Here is a 22036-nt window from a genome sequence, read left to right as displayed (position 1 = left end):
TAAAAGAATGAAGCATAAATATCAAACAGAAACCAACCCAAAGGCCGGGTGGAACAGCTCCGTCTTGCAGGCCCTGCGGAAAGATGCCCAATCCCGCAGGGCCCTGGTCTCTTGGGATAGACTGTTCCACCAAGTCGGGGCCAATACTGAGAAAGCCCTGGCCCTAGTTGAGGCCAACCTAGCATCTTTGTTGCTCGGGACCTCCCAAAGATTATTATTTGAGGACCTTAAGGTCCTACATGGGACATACCAGGAGAGGCGGTCCCTTGAGGTACGAGGGTCCTAAGCCGCATAGATACATAAATACATATATAGTTGGACCTAGCAACGGGAGCTCACCCCATTGCGGGAAGTCGGCAAGCCTAAGGCTCAGTGGTTTAGACCACAGCGCCACCCGCATCCCAGTACTAGTACTAGTAATAATAATAATAATAGTGAAAATAGTAAGAGGAGAATCATAATTGGTCTGCCTTTTCCCAGCCACTCTGGGCAGCTCCCAGCAAAATAATAATAATAATAATAATAATAATAATAATAATAATAGGTTGTTATGATTTAAATCCCTGCAATGCAGAAATATAATAATAATAATAATAATAATAATAATAATAATAATAATAATAATAATACAGTAATCATGTTATATGCCTGTTGTCTTTGTCCATGGAGTTTTCTTGGCAGGGATACTGGAGTGGCTTGCCGGTTCCTGCTCCAGGTGGATCACATTTAGTCTAAACTCTCCACTCTGACCTGTCCATCTTGGGTGGCCCTGCAGGGCATAGCTCATAGCTTCCCTGAGTTATTCAAGCCCCTTCGCCACGACAAGGCCGTGATCCATGGGCTCATGAACACGACTAAATGAAAACAAAATTCTTTCCAGTAGCACCTTAGAGACCAACTGAGTTTGTTCTTGGTATGAGCTTTCGTGTGCATGCGCCCTTCTTCAGATAAATGACTAAGCAACCACCATGTTATGATTTATACACCTGCAATGCAGAAATCTCTAATAATAATAATACAAAATAGAAAATTCTTTCCAGTGGCACCTTAGAGACCAACTGAGTTTGTTCTTGGTATGAGCTTTCGTGTGCATGCGCCCTTCTTCAGATAAATGACTAAACAACAACCATGTTATGATTTATACACCTGCAATGCAGAAATCTCTAATAATAATAATACAAAATAGAAAATTCTTTCCAGTGGCACCTTAGAGACCAACTGAGTTTGTTCTTGGCATGAGCTTTCGTGTGCACACTTCTTCAGATAAATGACTAAGCAACCACCATGTTATGATTTATACACCTGCAATGCAGAAATCTCTAATAATAATAATAATACAAAATAGAAAATTCTTTCCAGTAGCACCTTAGAGACCAACTGAGTTTGTTCTTGGTATGAGCTTTCGTGTGCATGCACACTTCTTCAGATAAATGACTAAGCAACCACCATGTTATGATTTATACACCTGCAATGCAGAAATCTCTAATAATAATAATAATAATGCAAAATAGAAAATTCTTTCCAGTGGCACCTTAGAGACCAACTGAGTTTGTTCTTGGTATGAGCTTTCGTGTGCATGCACACTTCTTCAGATAAATGACTAAACAACCACCATGTTATGGTTTATACACCTGCAATGCAGAAATCTCTAATAATAATGATAATAATGCAAAATAGAAAATTCTTTCCAGCGGCACCTTAGAGACCAACTGAGTTTGTTCTTGGTATGAGCTTTCGTGTGCATGCGCCCTTCTTCAGATAGTGTAATAATACAGTGATCATGTTATGCTTTCTAGCCCTGCAATGCAGAAATCTCCAACCATCCCCATCCTCCTAAGCGGTCTGCCTTTTCCCCAGCTCCTCTGGGCGGCTCCCAGCCTAATCCTAATAATAATCCTAATAATACGAAGAGCGCTGCAGACTTTGGCTCTGGGCTGGGCGGCTCCTGGGCGCGCGCCAAGCCTGCGCGCTCCCGTCTCGGCGGGGGCGGGCGCAGGCGGGATCCGCCCTTTTCTCAGCTGCCCGGGATCGCCTCTGCAGCAGCTGCTCCTTATCAGCGCGCAGCAGACGCTCCTGCGGAGAGGCCAGGGCGGAAGATCCCTTCCCCACCCCACCCCACCCAGCACCGAATTTCACCCCTCTTTTCCCACCCACGTTCCTTCCCTTTCTCGACTGGATCCCCCACCCGATCCCGACCGGGAAGCGCGGAGAAGGTGAGCAGCCTCCCTCTTTCCCATCCCCCCCCAACAATGGCTTCCCTTTGTGTTTCCTCGCTCGGCCGCTTGCGGTGGATCGGGCCCCTCCCTCCCCGAGGCTTTCCGGCAGGGAATCTGCCCCTTCCCAAAGCATTTTGGACATTCCTGGAGCTTGTTGGCAAGGGAATCCGCCCGTTGCAGGGAATCTGCCCTTTCCCAAAGCGTTTTTCGCAAAGAATCTGCCCTTTCCTAAAGCGTTTTTCGCAAGGGATCTGCCCTTTCCCAACGCTTTGTTTGGAAGGGAATCAGCCCATTGTAGGGAATCTGCCCTTTCCTAAGGCGTTTTTGCAAGGAATCTGCCCTTTCCCAAAGCGTTTTTGGTAAGGGAATCAGCCCATTGTAGGGAATCTGCCCTTTCCCAAGGCGTTTTTCCAAGGAATCTGCCCCTTCCCAAAGTTTTGTTTGCAAGGGAAATCAGCCCAAAGCTTTTTATGGCAGGGAATCTCCCCCAATGCAGGGAATCTGCCCTTTCCCCAAGCATTTTTGACATTCCCATAGCTTGTTTGCAAGGGAATCAGCCCCTTGCAGGGAATCTACCCCTTCCCAAAGCATTTTGGCCGGGAACCGGCCCTTTCCAAATCCCTTTTTTTGTAGGGAATCTGCCCCTTGCAGGGAATCTGCCTTTTCCCAAAATTGGTTTGCAGGGAATCTGCCCCTTCCCAAAGCTTTTTTTGCAGGGAATCAGCCTTTTCCCAAAGCATTTTGGCAGGGAATCAGCCCATTGCAGGGAATCGGGCCCTTCCCAAACATTTTTGCAGGGAATCGACACATTCCTATAGCTTGTTGGCAGCGGGGAATCTGCCCCTTCCCAAAGCATTTTTGACATTCCTATATCTTGTTGGCAGGGGAATCGGCCCCTTGTAGGGAATCTGCCCTTTCCCAAAGCATTTTGGCCGGGAATCGGCCCCTTCCCAAAGCATTTTTGACATTCCTATAGCTTGTTGGCAGGGGAATCTGCCCTTTCCTAAAGCTCGTTTGCCGGGAATCTGCCCTTTCCTAAAGCTTTTTTTGACAGGGAATCAGCCCATTGCAGGGAATCGGGCCCTTCCCAAACATTTTTGCAGGGAATTGACACATTCCTATAGCTTGTTTGCAAGGAATCTGCCCCTTCCCAAAGCTGGTTTGCCAGGAATCTGCCCTTTCCTAAAGCTTTTTTGACAGGGAATCTGCCCTTTCCCAATTCTGGTTTGCAGGGAATCTGCCCCTTGCAGGGAATCTGCCCTTTCCCAAAGCATTTTTGACATTCCTATATCTTGTTGGCAGGCGAATCTGCCCCTTCCCAAAGCATTTTCGCAGGGAATCTGCCCCTTACAGGGAATCTGCCCTTTCCCAAAGCATTTTTGACATTCCTATAGCTTGTTGGCAGGAGAATCAGCCCCTTGCAGGGAACCTGCCCCTTCCCAAAGAATTTGGCAGGGAATCTGCCCCTTCCCAAAGCTGGTTTGCTGGGAATCTGCCCCTTTCCAAAGCTTTTTGGCAGGGAATCAGCCCTTTCCCAAAGCTGGTTTGAAGTGAGAAAAGGGAAAAGCCCAGCAAACCCGAGAGAGAAAGGAATGCAGGCGGCCATTTTTTCAAACAGCTGTGCTGTCAAAAATGGCGTTTCTCACCCAGCAGATTGCAGTTTGCAGGGAGAGGCGGTTGCAGAATTTCCCCTGCAGACCTTTGCAGCAGGAATGTTTTAACCATTTCCGCTTGGCTCTTCTTCCAGTTTGGAAAAAGCACACCATCATTTCCCACTTGGAACTTATTTTGCCTTTGAAAAACAACAACAATGATTTCTCCCTTGGATCTTTGCTTTAAAATACAGATAGCACTTTGCTCTAGGATCTTCTCGTTTCCAAATACAGATCTCATTTTCTCTGGCATCTCATTGGCATTTAAAAAATATCTCCCTTTCCAATTGGATCTTACTCCGGTTTTTTAAAACAGAGAGTTTTCTACTTGCATCTAATTCTACTTTAAAATAGAGTTTTCAGCTTGCACCTAATTCTGCTTTAGAATATAGAAATCATTTTCTACTTGCATCTGATTCTGGTTTTTTAAAATATAAATGCATCTCCATTGCCTTTTTTTTTTTGCCAACAGCCAAACCCACGCAAATGTTGAGAATAATTTCGATGGCAACTATATTTGTCTTGCTGCAGATGCAATTCAGTAGACCAGCTGCAATGCAGGAATCTCAGCCTTTTTCTGGATTAAATGTGTGTGTATAAATAATTTCCCACTTTCATCGGATTCTTGTTTATAACAACAACAACAATTAATAATAATAACAGTAACCATGTTATGATTTATACCTCTGCAGTGCAGAAATCTCTAATAATAATAATAATAATAATAATAATAATAATATGAATGATATCCTGCTGATCGATCTGCCTTTTCCCAGCCAAATAACAATAACAATAATAATAATAATAGTAATAATTATAATAAGAGTGATATCTTGCCGATCAGTCTGCCTTTTCCCAGCCAAATAATAATAATAATAATAATAATAATGTGAGTGATATCCTGCCGATCGGTCTGCCTTTTCCCAGCCAAATAACAACAACAACAACAATAATAATAATAATATGAGTGATATCCTGCTAATCGATCTGCCTTTTCACAGCCAAATAACAACAACAACAGCAACAATAATAATGTGAGTGATATCCTGCCGATCGGTCTGCCTTTTCCCAGCCAAATAACAACAATAACAATAATAATGAGAGATATCCTGCCGATCAGCTTGCCTTTTCACAGCCAAATAACAACAACAACAACATATTTTATTACGTTCAAAGACCAGACTGGTTTAAAAATATATAATTTCCCACTTGGGTGTTGATTCTAGTTTATTGTTAAAAAAAATTTATAATCTCCATTGCTGTCATCTTTGCAAGCAGCTGAACCCTTGCAAATACGGAGAATCAACCGTTTGCAGGGGGGGTGGAATAATTTCGATGTTGCATTACTGCAGATGCAGTTCAGACCGACGTCGTCGTCCTCATTAGTGTTAATATTAATTGCTGCTTTTCCTTTAACGATGCAATGCAGAAATTTCAAGCTAAAATTAGAGAGTATCTTATTTCATTTCATTTCACTTTCTTTTACTTTACTTAACCTTTTAATGCTATTTTACTTTCCTTTTATTTTATTTTAGTTCATTTTACTTTATTTAGTTTTACTTGATTTTCCTTATTTCCCTTTACTTGATTTTTTTAAATGTTATTTTACCTTACTTTATTTCATTTTAGTTTCACTGCAGCAGTGCAATTGAAATGATTCAATATCTCCCCTGCAAACCAGGTTTATTCGCAACATTTCCGCTGCTTGCAAGGAACAAATCCCACCAAAGGAATTCTTGCATCTCCCTTGAAAATGGAGTTTCGGTTCCCAATGTTGGCAGGCTTTCTGCATTTTTCTTTTTTGCAAGGAGAGAATCCCGCAAAGGAAACAGAAGTGCAAGCAGCGGAAATGTCGGGAATAAACCTGGTTGCAGGGGAGATTGAATCATTCCGATTGCACTTCTGTTTCCTTTGTGGGACTCTCTCCTTGCAAAAACTGCAGAAAGCCTGCAAATATTGGGAATCGGCCTGAATTTTCAGAGGAGATGCAATCATTTTTTGCTTGCGTTTCAATTCCCTTGGTGCGATTTGCTCCTTGCAAGCAGAGGTGCGGTCGAAATGATTCAGCATCTCCCCTGCAAACCAGGTTTATTCCCAATGCTTTCAGACGTCTTTTGCAAGAAGCAATAATATTTTGCTTGCGTTTCAATTCCTTTTTTTCCATAATCATTTTTATTAGTTTTACACACACACAACATATTTTACAATTGATTACATATTATCTTTTGATATTTTGGCTTCCTTTAGCCAGGACTTCCCTCGAGCCTTCCATCTGGTTTCCAAATTCATTCCCTTTTTGTTTTTATACTTCTTCTATATATCATATAGAATCTCGACCTAGAATTATGGCATCTTGACTGAGAATTATAGAGTCGTTGAGCTGGAGGGTCCAACGGTCATCTAGTCTGACCCACCACAATGCCGGAATCTCGACCGAGAATTAGACAATCTCCAATGAGATTGCTTTAATATTCATATCTAACATAATCATTACTTATTTCAACTTATAACAATATTTATTCTTTACTACAAAGCCTCTTGCAGTCCTATTAACGTATTCAACTGTGGTTTTTTCCTTCAAATAATTTACAATTTTTTTTCCAGTTTCCGATGAATTTCTGATCTCGCTGTTCCCAAACTCTCCCTGTCATTTTATCCATTTCCAATACCTTCATTATCCACTCCTCTTTCAAGAGGAAACAAAAAGCATCTCCTGCATCTCCCCTGAAAATTCAGGTTGATTCCCAATATTTGCAGGCTTTCTGCTTTTTCTTGCAAGGAGAGAGTCCCACAAAGGAAACAGAAGTGCAATCGGAATGATTCAAGGTCTCCTGCAAGCCATGTTTATTCCCAACGTTTGCAAACTTTTTTTATTTGCAAGGCAGACTTCTTTTGCAGGCAGCAAATGCCCTCATTTCCGTCCATTTGCCCTCTCGTTTCCCCTCGTTTCCATATTTTCATGGCATCTGTCCACGGGAGGAACGTGGGAAGGGATTTTAGGACTCCCATCTTTCCACGGGAGGAACGTTGGAAGGGATGGTGTGATTTTTTTCGTGGTGATACTTGAAGAGGCTCAATTGGCACCCCTTGTGATATTTTCCCTTGCGATGATATTTTCATGGGAGGGACATAGCCATATTTTCACGGGAGAAACTCTTGACTTCCAGAGCATGGATCTCTCCGGGGTGAAAGTGCTGGAGACGGCCGAGGACATCCAGGAGCGCCGCCAGCAGGTCCTGGACCGCTACCACCGCTTTAAGGAGCTCTCCACCCTGCGGCGCCAGAAGCTCGAGGACTCGTACCGCTTCCAGTTTTTCCAGCGCGATGCCGACGAGCTGGAGAAGTGGATCCAGGAGAAGCTGCAAGTGGCCTCGGACGAGAGCTACAAGGACCCCACCAACCTGCAGGTAAGGGGGCCACCGAAAGTGAGAATTAGAGAGTCATGGAGCTGGAAAGGGAGCCAAGGGTCATCTAGTCTGACCCACCACAACGCAGGAATCTCGACCGAGAATAATGGAATCTCAACTGAGATTTAAGGAATCTCAACTGAGAATTATATAATCGCAACTGAGAATTGCAGAATCTCGACCGAGAATTATGGAATCTCGGCCGAGAATTATAGAGTCATTGAGCTGGAAGGGACCCAAGGGTCATCTAGTCTGACCCGCCACAACGCAGGAATCTCGACCGAGAATTATGGAATCTCAACTGAGATTTAAGGAATCTCAACTGAGAATTATATAATCGCAACTGAGAATTGCAGAATCTCGGCCGAGAATTATGGAATCTCGGCCGAGAATTATAGAGTCATGGAGCTGGAAGGGACCCAAGGGTCATCTAGTCTGACCCACCACAATGCAGGAATCTCGACCAGGAATTATAGAATCTCCGGTGGGAAATAACAATCTCAACCGAGAATGATGGCATCTCGACTGAGACTCATAGATTTTGGACCAAGAATTATAGAACCCCAACCCAAAATTAAAGAATCTCAACTGAGAATCATAGAATTTCGACCGAGAATTATAGAATCTTGACCGAGAATTATAGAATCTCGACCGAGAATTATAGAATCTCGACCGAGAATTATAGAATCTCGACCGAGAATTAGGGAATCTTGACGGAGAATTATAGAGTCATTGAGCTGGAAGGGACCCTGTGCTCATCTAGTCTGACCCCACTGCGATGCCGGAATCTCGCCTGAGAATTATAGAATCTCACTGGCGAATCATTGAATTTCGACCTGAGAATTAGGGAATCTCGACCGAGAATTATGGAATCTCGACCGAGAGTCATACAATCTCGACCGAGAATTATATTCGTTGAGCCGGAAGGGACCCCAGGGTCATTTAGTCTGACCCGCCACAATCTCCGTCCCTTTTCCAGGGGAAGCTGCAGAAGCACCAAGCCTTTGAAGCCGAGGTGCAAGCCAATGCGGGCGCCATTGTCAAACTGGACGAGACGGGCAACCAGATGATGAACGAGGGCCACTTTGCCGGTGAAACCATCCGGGTAAGTTCCCCCGCGAGGATTTAACCCTGTCCCCTCCCAAGTTATAGAGTCGTTTTGCCGTCATTGGTACCCAGGGCCGTTTCTCCCAAAAGGATCTGGGATTTCCTTTTCCCCCCATTTGGCAAAGGTCAAACAACTGAAGATTGCCGACATTTCCTTTTCCAAGAAGACCCTGACACGGTTGAGTTTTTGAAAGGAATCTTCCGAAATTGTGGAACTTTTATTTTAGAAAGACCCCACCCAAATTGTCTAAAAACAAATCTACCAAAATTGTGGAGCTTTTTTAAAGGAACCCTTCCCAACCCCCCCAAAAATTGCTTAGCTTTTCTTTAAGAAGACCCCAGTATCGTTCAGTTTTTAAAAAGTAACCCACTAAAATTGTTTAGCTTTTTCTAGGAAGATCCCGATTGCCGAGTTTTTTTTTAAAATAACCTTTATTAATTTTACGCGCAAACCTAGATGACATGAATAGCAAATCATACCAGACGAAGACATGAAAGAAACTACCGTAGTACAATTAAAAAATGAACCAATATAATACAACATATTACAATTGACTTAACAGCATAAAATCACTAACTTCCAATCATTCTCACTATACTGTCTATGTTTTCCTTATTTCTTTATAAAGCACGTGTCCAGCAAATTATATAATCCGGTATGATATCTAATACATTTTTTTGCTTACAAGTCTCAATCTAGTTTTGCAAGTATTTTTTATTTGTACAGTATGTGTTCCAATAGGTTTTAAATCTTTTCCGTTCTCCGTACACTTTCTGAGTGCCGAGTTTTTGTTGTTTTTAAGGAGGACCCCAAAATTCTTTAGCTTTTTTCCTTTAGGAAGATCCCAACATTACTGAGCCTTTTTAAAAAATTTTTGGAGACCCTGAGCGTCTTGGGGAAATTCAGATTTAGGATTGTCCGGGGTGGTGATTGCTGTAGGGACGTTTTCCTTGGGTCTCCTGCTGTTGCGTCGCTACAACTCCCATCCTCCCCAGCGACCAGGGATTATGGGAGTTGTAGTTCCCCAAACAGCGGGCGTCCCGCCTGGGCAAACGCCACAAATTTTGGGCGCTGAAATGGGGGGGGGGTCCTGCTGCTCGGCTGCCGTAACCTGTTGTGTTTCGACGGTTCAGTCTTTCACGCCATACCGGACGGCGCAGCGCCCCATCGTCACCGTCATCCAAGTGGGGGCTCACCTACGAGTAGGTGGATCGTTGCCTCTGTGTGAGGGTGTGGGTGCCGGCGTGCTTTTGCCTGCCATTTCTCCTGGAATGCCCATTGTTTGACCTCTTGTTTCCTCTCGTTGGCCCTCTTGTTTACCCTCTTGTTTCCTTTTGTTTGCCCTTTTCCTCTCATTTGCCCTTCCTTTTTCTTTTGTTTGCCCTCTCGTTTCCTCTTATTTGCCCTCTCACTTCCTTTTCTTTGCCCTCTCTTTTCCTCTCTTCCCCTCATTTCCTTTTCTTTGCCCTCTCTTTCCTCTCTTCCCCTCATTTCCTTTCGTTTGCTCTCTCTTTTCCTCTCTTCCCCTCATTTCCTTTTCTTTGCCCTCTCTTTCCTCTCTTCCCCTCATTTCCTTTCGTTTGCCCTGTCCCTTTCTTTCCTCCTCTCACTTCCTTTCCTTTGCCCTCTCTTTCCTCTCACTTCCTTTCCTTTGCCCTCTCTTTTCCTCTCTTCCCCTCACTTCCTTTCTTTCCTCCTCTCACTTCCTTTCCTTTGCCCTCTCTTTCACTTCCTTTCCTTTGCCCTCTCTTTTCCTCTCTTCCCCTCATTTCCTTTTCTTTGCCCTCTCTTTCCTCTCTTCCCCTCATTTCCTTTCGTTTGCCCTCTCCCTTTCTTTCCTCCTCTCACTTCCTTTCCTTTGCCCTCTCTTTCCTCTCACTTCCTTTCCTTTGCCCTCTCTTTCCTCTCTTCCCCTCATTTCCTTTCGTTTGCCCTTTCTTTCCTCCTCTCACTTCCTTTCCTTTGCCCTCTCTTTCCTCTCACTTCCTTTCCTTTGCCCTCTCTTTCCTCTCACTTCCTTTCCTTTGCCCTCTCTTTTCCTCTCTTCCCCTCACTTCCTTTCTTTCCCCCTCTCACTTCCTTTCCTTTGCCCTCTCTTTCACTTCCTTTCCTTTGCCCTCTCTTTTCCTCTCTTCCCCTCACTTCCTTTCTTTCCTCCTCTCACTTCCTTTCCTTTGCCCTCTCTTTCCTCTCACTTCCTTTCCTTTGCCCTCTCTTTTCCTCTCTTCCCCTCACTTCCTTTCTTTCCCCCTCTCACTTCCTTTCCTTTGCCCTCTCTTTCACTTCCTTTCCTTTGCCCTCTCTTTTCCTCTCTTCCCCTCACTTCCTTTCTTTCCTCCTCTCACTTCCTTTCCTTTGCCCCTCTCTTTCCTCTCACTTCCTTTCCTTTGCCCTCTCTTTTCCTCTCTTCCCCTCATTTCCTTTCGTTTGCCCTCTCACTACCTTTCTTTCCCCCTCTCACTTCTTTTGCTTTGCCCTCTCTTTTCCTCTCTTCCCCTCACTTCCTTTCTTTCCTCCTCTCACTTCCTTTCCTTTGCCCTCTCTTTTCCTCTCTTCCCCTCATTTCCTTTCCTTTGCCCTCTCTTTTCTTCTCGCTTCCCCTCCTTTCCTTTCCTTTGCCCTCTCACTTCCTTCCATTTGCCCTCTCCTTTCCTCTCAATCTCCACTCGATTGATGGACGGCTTTGATTTCAAACGAGCCGATGTGCTTGCTTCCTTGCTTGATTGATTGATTGACGGGTGGGTGGGTTTCCCGCCCCTCCCTCCCTCCCTTCCAGACCCGGATGCAGGAGCTCCACCGGCTCTGGGAGCTGCTTTTGGAGAAGACCCGGGAGAAGGGGGTCAAACTCCTGCAAGCCCAGAAACTCGTCCAGTACCTGCGAGAGTGCGAGGACGTCATGGACTGGATCAATGACAAGGTATTGGCCATCGATTCCCTTCATTTCCTCCCTCGCTTGTGTTTGTCCCTCCCCCCCTTGATGGGTGTCAAGACTATTTTTCAAGATGATTACGATCATGATTGTCAGGATGATACCATGGAAAGGTTCATTTCTTTCAGTAATTCAACTTAAAAGGTGAAACTAATATACAGGTGAAACTCGAAAAATTAGAATACGGCGGAAAGGTTCCTTTCTTTCAGTAATTCAACTTAAAAGGTGAAACTGATATACAGGTGAAACTCGAAAAATTAGAATATGGTGGAAAGGTTCGTTTCTTTCAGGAATTGAACTTAAAAGGTGAAACTGATATACAGGTGAAACTCGAAAAATTAGATTACATATATATATTACAGCTATATATGCAAACGTGACCCTAGAGGGCGACAGAGCCATGCAAAATCCAATACATTTTTCAGAGTTTATTTTTTTTTAATGAAGGTTAAAATCAACTTAGTTTTCTGAATGAAAAAAGGGACGTTTTCTGCGGCTTCCCCCCCTGTGTCAGTTCGGCCTTGACCCCGTTTCCCACCCCCCCTGCCCTCGACCAGGAAGCCATTGTCACCTCGGAGGAACTGGGCCAGGATTTGGAGCACGTGGAAGTTCTGCAGAAGAAATTTGAGGAATTCCAGACGGACCTGGCGGCTCATGAGGAGAGAGTGAACGAAGTGAACCAGTTTGCCGGGAAGCTGATCCAGGTAACAACCCATTATTTGGGATTTATTGGGGGGGGGGAATCTTAAGGAATCTCAGGGTTTTGAGCCAGAAGGGACCTCACGGTCATCTAGCCTGACCCCCTTTTAATGCAAGAATTTCAAGCAATAAATATAGAAGATTGAGCCTAAAGGGGCCTCAGGGTCATCTAGTCTGACCCCCTTCAATGCGGGAATTTCAAGGAATAAATATAGAATATTGAGCTCCAAAGGGATCCCAGGGTCATCTAGTCTGACCCCCTTCAGTGCGGGAATTTCAAGGAATAAATATAGAATATTGAACTCCAAAGGGATCCCAGGGTCATCTAGTCTGACCCCCTTCAATGCGGGAATTTCAAGGAATAAATATAGAAGATTGAGCTCCAAAAGGACCCCAGGGTCATCTATTTTGACCCCCTTCATTGCAGGCATTTCAAGCAATAAATATAGAAGTTTGAGCCCAAAGGGACCCCCAGGGTCATCTAGTCTGACCCCCCTGCAATGCAGGCATTTCTACCAATAAATATAGATTGACAATGGAAAGCCAGGGTCATCTAGTCTCACCCCCTTCATGGCAGGCATTTTAAGCAATAAATACAGAAGATTGAGCCTAAAGGGACCCTGGGGTCATCTAGTCTGACCCCCTTCAATGCAGGCATTTCAACCAATAAATATTGAATATTGCGCTCCAAAGGCTTCCCGGGGTCATCTAGTCTGACCCCGTTCAAGGCAGGAATTTCAAGGAATAAATATAGAAGATGAGCTCCAAATGGAACCCAGGGTCATCTGTTCTGATCCCCTTCAAGGCAGGCATTTTGACCAATAAATATAGAAGATTGAGTTCCAAAGGACCCCAGGGTCATCTAGTCTGACCCCCTTCAAGGCAGGCATTTCAAGTTATAATTTTGGAATATTGCGCTCCAAAGGGTTCCCAGGGTCATCTATTCTGACCCCCTTCAATGCAGGCATTTCGACCAATAAATATAGAATATTGAGCTCCAAAGGGTTCCCAGGGTCATCTATTCTGACCCCCTTCAATGCAGGCATTTCGACCAATAAATATAGAATATTGAGCTCCAAAGGGTTCCTAGGGTCATCTATTCTGACCCCCTTCAAGGCAGGCATTTCAAGCAGGAAATCTGGAATATTGAGCCCCAAAGGACCCCAGGGTCATCTATTATGACCCAATTCATTGCAGGCATTTCAAGGAATAAATATAGAGGATTGAGGCCAAAGTGACACCTTCTAGTCTGACCCCTTCAAGGCAGGCATTTTGACCAATAAATATAGAAGATGAGCACCAAAGGGACCCCAAGGTCATCTAGTCTGAACCACTTCATTGCAGGAATTTCGACCAATAAATACAGACAATTAAGCCCAAAGGGGCCTCAGGGTCATCTATTCTGACCCCCTTCAATGCAAGCATTTCAAGCAATAAATATAGAATATTGAGGCCAAAGGGAACCCAGGATCATCTATTCTGACCGCCTTCATTACAGGGATTTCAAGGAATAAATATAGAATATTGAGCGCTAAAGGGACCCCAGGGTCATCTAGTCTGACCCCCTTCAGTGCAGGCATTTCAAGGAATAAATGTAGAAGATTGAGCTCCAAAGGGAACCCAGGATCATCTAGTCTGACCCCCTTCAATGCAGGCATTTCAACCAATAAATATTGAATATTTTGCTCCAAAGGCTTCCCGGGGTCATCTAGTCTCACACCGTTCAATGCAGGAATTTCAGGCAATAAATATAGAAGATGGAGCCCAAAGGGACCTCAGGGTCATCTAGTCCGACCCCTTTCAAGGCAGGCATTTCAAGGAATAAATATAGAATATTGAGCGCTAAAGGGACCCCAGGGTCAACTAGTCTGACCCCCTTCATTGCAGGCATTTCGACCAATAAATATAGAAGATTGAGCTCCAAAGGGATCCCTGGGCCATCTAGTCTAACCCGCTTCATTGCAGGCATTTCAAGGAATTAATATTAAAGATTGAGCTTCAAAGGAACACCAGGGCCATCTAGTCTGACCCCTTCAAAGCAGGTATTTTAAGGAATTAATATTAAAGATTGAGCTCCAAAGGGCTCCAGGGTCATCTAGTCTGACCCCCTTCAATGCAGGCATTTCAAGGAATAAATGTAGAAGATTGAGCTCCAAAGGGACCCCAGGGTCATCTAGTCTGACCCCCTTCAATGCAGGCATTTCAAGGAATAAATGTAGAAGATTGAGCTCCAAAGGGACCCAGGGTCATCTAGGCTGACCCCCTTTAAGGCCGACATTCCAAGAAATAAATATATTAATTGAGCCGAAAGGGTCCCCCCGGGTCATCTAGCCTGACCCTCCTTAATGCGCCCTGGCTTCCCTCTCCTTCAGGAGCAGCACCCGGAAGAGGAGCTGATCCGGTCCAAGCAGGAAGAAGTCAACGCCTCCTGGCAGCGTCTGAAGGGTCTGGCCCTGCAGCGGCAGGGGAAGCTCTTTGGGGCCGCCGAAGTGCAGCGCTTCAACAGGTGGCCAGCTTTTCCCATCTTTCCTTTTCATTTCCGTTTCTCCTTGTTCTCCTTTTTCTCTTTCGTGTCATTTCGTTATTTCAATCTCTTCCTTTTCATTTCAATTTCCTTGGTTTTATCTGTTGTGTTCCATTCTGTTTCATTTCATTTCACCTTTTTATTCCATTCTACTCTGTTCTGTCTTTATTCCGTTCCGATTCGTTACATTATTCTATTCTATTTCATTTCTGTTTACCTTACAGTATTTTTATTTTCTTGTGCAGTGGTACCTTGTGTTTTATCCTATTTTATATCAAATTTATTTTGATCTATTTATATTCGATTCTATTTCAAATTTATTGTATTCTATTTATATTCTGTTTTATTCCATTCATGTTCTGTTTCAATTTATTTTATTCTATTTATATTCTAATTCAATGTATTGTATTTTATTCTGTTTATATTCTAGTTTATTTCAATTTATTTTATTCTATTTATATTCTATTACTATTTTATTTTATTCTATTTATATTCTATTACTGTTTTATTTTATTCTATTTATATTCTATTTTATTTCAATTTATTTTATTCTATTTATATTCTATTACTATTTTATTTTCTATTTATATTCTATTTTATTTCAATTTATTTTATTCTATTTATATTCTATTACTATTTTATTTTATTCTATTTATATTCTATTTTATTTCAATTTATTTTATTCTATTTATATTCTATTACTATTTTATTTTATTCTATTTATATTCTATTTTATTTCAATTTATTTTATTCTATTTATATTCTGTTTTATTCATATTCTATTTCAATTTATTTTACTATATTTAAATTCTAATTCAATTTATTTTATTCTAATTATATTCTATTTTATTTCAAATTTAATTTAATCTATTTATATTCTATTCTATTTCAATTCATTTTATTTTCTGTTTATATTCTATATATTATTTATTTTCTTTTTAAAATTTTCTTTATTTCTTTTTATTCTACACCATTTCCTTTTATTCTGTTTTGTTTCCTTTTATTTTTAATTCTACCCCATTTCATTTAATTCTATTCTATTCCGTTTTATATTACTTTATTTTTGTTTTTTCTTCCGTTCCATTCCGTTTCATGTTTTCCCCTTTCCTTTTCCGCAGGGACGTTGACGAAACCATCAGCTGGATCAAGGAGAAAGAGCAGCTCATGGCTTCGGACGATTTTGGCCGGGATCTGGCCAGCGTCCAAGCTCTGCTGCGGAAACACGAGGGGCTGGAGAGGGATCTCGCCGCCCTTGAAGACAAGGTGGGCGGGGCGGGCGGTCGATTGGACCAATCGGGAATGAGGGAGGTGCCGCAAACAGGAAGTCGCCCATATATAGCAGGAAGCTTTCTCTCTCTCTTCTTTTCTGGGGATATGAAAGTTACCGTATTTTTCGCTCCATAAGACGCACTTTTTTCCTCCTAAGAAGTAAAGGGAAATATCTGTGCGTCTTATGGAGCGACTGCTGGTCCCTGGAGCTGAATTGAGAAAAGGGGGTGTTGAAAGGACCCCGCAGAGCAGCTGATCGGCAAGAGATCGGGAGAGAGATAAGAGTCCCGGCTCCCTTTCAGCCCCGTCCTCCATTCTTGAATGTGCTGCAGAGGGAGGTTGTTTGTTTCCCCAGCGACATGGGACTGGCTGATTCAATTATCTGTTTGGAAACTGTAGAAAAGGCTCCCTTTCCTTCAGAAGCTGCAGAAATGGGAGTTGAACCCCATAAAAACGGGGCTTCTCCTCTTTGCTTTTCCCCCTTTGCAAAAAAGAAAGCTGCAAAACTTTGAGCTGATCCTCAAAAAAACCCAGGGCTTTTCCCTTTGCAAAAAAAGCTGCAAAACCTTTAGTTGATCCTAAAAAGCCCCAGGGCTTTTCCCTTTGCAAAAAAAGCTGCAAAACCTTTAGTTGATCCTCAAAAAAAAAAGAGGGCTTTTCCCTTTGCAAAAAAAGCTGCAAAAACTTTGAGCTGATCCTCAAAAAAAAGGGGGTTTTCCCTTTGCAAAAAAAGCTGCAAAACGTTTAGCTGATCCTCAAAAAAACTGGACTTTTCCGGTGCGCCCTATGGAGCGAAAAATACGGTAACATTTACTGTATTATTCCATGTATAGGACGAGGTTCCCCCCCCAAAAAAGGGGGGGTTATGCACGGATACATCTCCCCTCCCCCATTTTCTTAAATTGGAGTAATGATTACCGTATTTTTCTGCGTATAAGACAAGGTTTTTTCACCCAAAAAAAGGATGTCAAAAATTGGGTTGCGTCTTATTCACAAATACATCTCTCCCCCACGTTTTCTTAAATTGTTAACGTTATTTTTCCTTGTATAAGACGAGATTTCCCCCCTCGAATTTTTTTTGGGGGTGTCTTTTAAACGGATACACACACACACACCAATTTTCTTAAATTGGATTAATTATTGCCGCATTTTTCATGTGTATAAGGCGAGGTCCCACCCCCCGAAAAAAGAAAGCCCAAAATGGAATTTTTAAAATCGGGCCAAAGAGAAGGACGGAATGAAATGAAAATTGAATGAATTTGAAAAAATGGAATGGAACGAAAATGGAATTGAATTGAATTAAAGCAATGAAATGGAATTGAATTAAAGCAATGAAATGGAGTGAAAATTGAAACAATCGGAATAATTACTCCGATTTCCTTGTCTTATACACAAATTTTTAATTTCTTTGCATCAGTTTTAATAGAATAATAATAATGTATAGTAAGTCATTTTTAAATTAATATTCGTAATTTTTATTACAGATTTTTATTAATATTCACTTGCCTTCGTCTCTCCCCGCCTCCAGGTGAAGGCTTTGGGTGCCGAGGCCGACCGCCTGCAGCAGTCCCACCCCCCTAACGCCCCCCAGATCCACGTGAAACGGGAGGAGCTGATCGCCAACTGGGAGCAAATTCGAACCCGAGCCGCCGAGAGGCACGCCCACCTGAACGACTCCTATCGGTAGGAGCGCGACCCGGTTTCTCTCCACACCGTCAATTATTAAGTTTCTCCCCACCACGTTTTTAAAAATCATTTTCCAACTTTGCAGAAAACTTTTTTTATTAATTATTTTATTAATTCCATTTAATTATTTTATTACTTTGGCCTTAATCCCCCCCCCCCAAATGCTGGAATTTTGCCAAAATATTTGCCCAAATTTCCCCCCAAAAGGCTGCAGCGATTCCTGGCGGATTTCCGCGACCTCACCAGCTGGGTAACGGAAATGAAGGCTCTGATCAACGCCGACGAACTGGCCAATGACGTGGCCGGAGCGGAGGCCCTCCTTGACCGCCATCAAGAACACAAGGTAAATATCCTCTCAGCAACTCCAAATTAAATTATACATCTTGATTTTCAATTGCATTTATTAAATTGCAATTGTTAAGTTTAATTTTTATTCATTTTAAATTACATTTGTTAAATTTATTTTTCTAATTGCCATGTCATTCAGCTGAATTTTTATTAATTGTTGAATTACTTTATTCATTTTTACATTGTTGATTCAGTTAAACTGAAATTAATTTGAAATTACATGGATTGGATTTAATTTTTGTGTTAATTACCGGTATTAGAAATACGGTATTCAAGTTCTCAAGGATAACCTGACATTTACAATCCTTTCAGCGCCGGCAAAGCTTTTTCCCATTTATTTTATTACGTGATTCCTTGTATTAAATTTACCAAATCAAGTTTTTCCCCGCAGGGAGAAATCGACGCCCACGAAGACAGCTTCAAGTCGGCCGACCAATCCGGCCAGGCCCTCCTCGCAGCCGGACACTACGCTTCTGGGGAAGTGAGCGAGAAGGTGAGGGCCATTCTTTGGGGAATTATTTGGAATTTGCCGCGTTTCCTCGAATCTCCCGCCGAATGGCGTCGAGGCGGACGATTGGGGTGCAAGCGGAAACGCTCCTTTTGGGGTTTAAATATCCTTAGGGTAAAAGGTTGGGCCTTAGGGTTAGGGGTTTGTGTTAGGGAAGTTTTTAATCTGTGATATTCTAATGTATTAATGTATTTTAATATTTGCTGGAAGCTGCCCAGAGTGGCCGGGGAGACCCAGCCAGAAGGGCGGGGTACAAATAATAAATTATTATTATTATTATTATTATTATTATTATTATTATTATTAGGGGTAGACAACCTAAGGCCCGTGGGTACAAGTAAATTATTATTATTATTATTATTATTATTATTATTATTATTATTATTATTATTATTATTATCAGGGGTAGGCAACCTAAGGCTGTGGGTACAAATAAATAATAATAATAATAATAATTATTATTATTAGGGGTAGGCAACCTAAGGCCCGTGGGTACAAATAAATTATTATTATTATTATTATTATTATTATTATTATTATTATTATTATTATTATTATCAGGGGTAGGCAACCTAAGGCTGTGGGTACAAATAAATAATAATAATAATAATAATAATTATTATTATTAGGGGTAGGCAACCTAAGGCCCGTGGGCCAAATGCTGCCCAATCGCCTTCTCAATCCGGTCCACGGATGGTCCGGGAACCAACGTGTTTTGACTTGAGTAGAATGAATCTCTGGGTTATTTGTGGGGCACAGGAATTTGTTCATTTCTGCCCCCCCAAAAATATAGTCCGGCCCCCCACAAGGTCTGAGGGACAGTGGACCCGGCCCCCTGCTGAAAAAGTTTGCTGACTCCTGGGTTAGAGGTCAGGCATCAGGGGTTAGGCGTTTGTGTTGTTAGGTTGGGGGTTCGAGGTAGAGGTAAGGGTTTGGGGTTAGGGGTTTGTGTTAGGGTTAGAGGTTAGGCCTTAGGGTTGGGGAGTTAGAGGTCAGGCATTAGGGGTTAGGGGTTTGTGTTAGGGTTAGGTTGGGGGTTAGAAATAAAGGGTTTGGGGTTAGGGGTTAGGTTAGGGTTAGAGGTTAGGCCTTAGGGTTTGGGTGGCCTGACCTCTAACCCTTTAAGATCTGTTCCCCCAGGTCGGTTTCCTAACTTTTTGGGGGCGAGGGTGGTATTTTCAGATGGAAGGGACCTCTGAGGTCATCCAGCCCAACCCCGCCCCGCTGAGTTGCTCCCTCTCCTGGTGACTAATTTTTTTTTTACTAATGTCATTTGAAACACCCCCCATTTATTATATACCATTCCCCCCGTGACCTCCTGACCTTTTCCTTCTCTTCCTCCCCCCCACCCCCCAGCTGACCCACCTCTCGGACGAACGGGCGGCCCTCTTGGAATTGTGGGAGCTCCGGCGCCAGCAGTACGAACAGTGCATGGACCTGCAGCTCTTCTACCGCGACACCGAGCAGGTCGACAACTGGATGAGCAAGCAGGAGGTCAGTCCCCGGCGCGCCGCCACTCGCACTCGGCTCTGCCCGCATTCCGGGGGCGCAGCGCGGAAGTGGGGTGGCGGACGGCCGGATGAGAATCCCAGCGTCCCCCAAAGGGCATCTCCACCTTCGGGGACACCTCTACCTCGAACCCCCAACCCTCGGGCCTAACCCCTCTTATTTCAAATGTAATTTTTATTACATTTGAAATAAGAATGGAATTGAGTCGAAGCGAGGAAAGGAACGGAGAATTCAATTCAGTGGGGGGAAACGGAATGAAAACGACGCTTGCTCTCTCTTTTCCAGGCTTTTCTGCTCAACGAAGACCTCGGCGACTCTCTCGACAGCGTGGAAGCTCTGCTGAAGAAGCATGAAGACTTTGAGAAATCCCTCAGCGCCCAGGAGGAGAAAATCACCGTAAGGCCTCTTATTATTGTTATTGTTATTATTAGTATTATTATTATTAATATTAATGTTAATATCCTGTTGGGAGCCTCCCAGAGTGGCTGGGGAAACCCAGCCAGATGGGAGGGGTGTAATTAGTTGTTGTTGTTGTTATTGTTATAATTATTATTATAATTATTATTATAATTATTATTATTATTATTATTATTATTATTCTGTTGGGAGCCTCCCAGAGTGGCTGGGGAAACCCAGCCAGATGGGCGGGTTATAAATAGTAAATATCATTATTATTATTATTATTATCATTATTATTCTGTTGGGAGCCTCCCAGAGTGGCTGGGCAGATGGGCGGGGTATAAATAGTAAATAAACTACTACTATTGTTATTGTTAAATATTGTTTCCCAAAAATTCTTTCCTTTTATTTTTAAACAAATCTCATTGGAAACTCTTTTTTTCAATTCAGTTGTTATTGTTGTTAATGACACTATTACTGTGGTTGTTGATATATTTTGAGTAAATTAGCAGGCCCCGGACGAATTTGCCACCAGGTTGATGCAGAAGAATCACTCCGCCACACTATTGTCGTTGTCGATTTTATTACTATTGCTATTGTTACATTTTGAGTAATTCCCATTTGCAGGCGCTGGACGAATTTGCCACCAAGTTGATGCAGAACAACCACTACGCCAAGGAGGACGTTTCGAGCCGGAGGGACGCGGTAAGTTTGGGGGCGCAGCTGTACCCCTCGTTCGGCGCCCGCTTGCAAAGTTTTTTGCAGATAAAGTCGCTCAGATTCAGAAGGAGGTAGACTCCACCGTGGGAGCAGGGCCGGGGCGGGAGAGTGCTAGAGCCCTGTCTAGTCATGTTTCATGGGATCAATTCCAATCTGTTACCTCCGAGGATGTGGACAGGCTGCTTGGACGAGTGAAACCGACCACCTGTCTCCTAGATCCTTGCCCATCCTGGCTTATAAAAGCTAGCCGGGAAGGGCTGGGCGATGGGCTCTGCGCGGTGGTGAATGCTTCCCTCTGTGAGGGAATCTTTCCAGACCCGCTGAAAGAGGCGGTCATTAAACCGCTTCTTAAAAAAACATCTCTAGACCCGGCCAATATGGCCAACTATCGCCCAGTCTCAAATTTACCATTCTTGGGCAAGGTGATTGAGCGGGTGGTTGCTGAACAACTCCAGGCACGCCTGGAAGATGCGGACCATTTGGATCCCTTCCAATCAGGATTCAGGCCTCATCATGGGACTGAAACTGCCTTCGTCGCGCTGGTCGATGATCTCCGGCGGGCTAGGGACAAAGGTGAGAGCTGTTTCCTAGTTCTGCTGGATCTCTCAGCGGCCTTTGACACCATCGACCATAACATCCTTCTGGACCGGCTAGAGGGGTTGGGAGCTGGAGGCACTGTTATACAGTGGTTCCGCTCCTTCCTCCTGGGCCGTGTTCAGAAAGTGGTGGTGGGGGATGAGTGTTCAGACCCCTGGGCTCTCACTTGTGGGGTGCCTCAGGGTTCTGTCCTCTCCCCCATGCTTTTTAATATCTATATGAAGCCGCTGGGAGAGATCATCAGGGGGTTTGGGTTGGGTGTTCATCAATATGCAGATGACACCCAGCTCTACCTCTCTTTTAAATCAGAACCAGTGAAGGCGGTGAAGGTCCTGTGTGAGTGCCTGGAGGCGGTTGGAGGATGGATGGCGGCTAACAGATTGAGGTTGAATCCTGACAAGACAGAAGTACTGTTTTTGGGGGACAGGAGGCGGGCGGGTGTGGGGGACTCCCTGGTCCTGAATG

The 22036-nt window shown here is 43.4% G+C and overlaps 1 protein-coding gene across 11 annotated transcripts in view; it reads left to right on the top strand.

The window, feature by feature from the left end:
- The first annotated feature begins 2155 nt into the window (after positions 1-2155).
- Positions 2156-22036, top strand: part of SPTAN1 (spectrin alpha, non-erythrocytic 1) — a 101806-nt gene continuing 81925 nt past the window's right edge. For 6 of the 11 annotated variants that reach the window (XM_033137378.1, XM_033137376.1, XM_033137375.1 and 3 more), the window contains exons 1-13: positions 2156-2213; positions 7036-7275; positions 8255-8380; positions 11160-11300; positions 11870-12016; positions 14384-14517; positions 15654-15798; positions 17333-17487; positions 17698-17833; positions 18230-18331; positions 19703-19840; positions 20141-20251; positions 20882-20959. In XM_033137378.1, the coding sequence (XP_032993269.1) occupies positions 7039-7275; positions 8255-8380; positions 11160-11300; positions 11870-12016; positions 14384-14517; positions 15654-15798; positions 17333-17487; positions 17698-17833; positions 18230-18331; positions 19703-19840; positions 20141-20251; positions 20882-20959 (1650 nt within the window). In that variant the 5' untranslated portion in view covers positions 2156-2213; positions 7036-7038. The remainder of the gene's footprint in view (positions 2214-7035; positions 7276-8254; positions 8381-11159; positions 11301-11869; positions 12017-14383; positions 14518-15653; positions 15799-17332; positions 17488-17697; positions 17834-18229; positions 18332-19702; positions 19841-20140; positions 20252-20881; positions 20960-22036) is intronic. The other 5 variants (XM_033137382.1, XM_033137381.1, XM_033137380.1 and 2 more) reach the window with 2 other exon arrangements.

The sequence above is a fragment of the Lacerta agilis genome, chromosome Z (genome assembly GCF_009819535.1).
Source record: "Lacerta agilis isolate rLacAgi1 chromosome Z, rLacAgi1.pri, whole genome shotgun sequence".
Classification (NCBI taxonomy): domain Eukaryota; kingdom Metazoa; phylum Chordata; class Lepidosauria; order Squamata; family Lacertidae; genus Lacerta; species Lacerta agilis.
The sequence above is the reverse complement of the archived record's forward strand: the minus strand, read 5'-3'. Positions and strand labels throughout refer to the sequence as shown.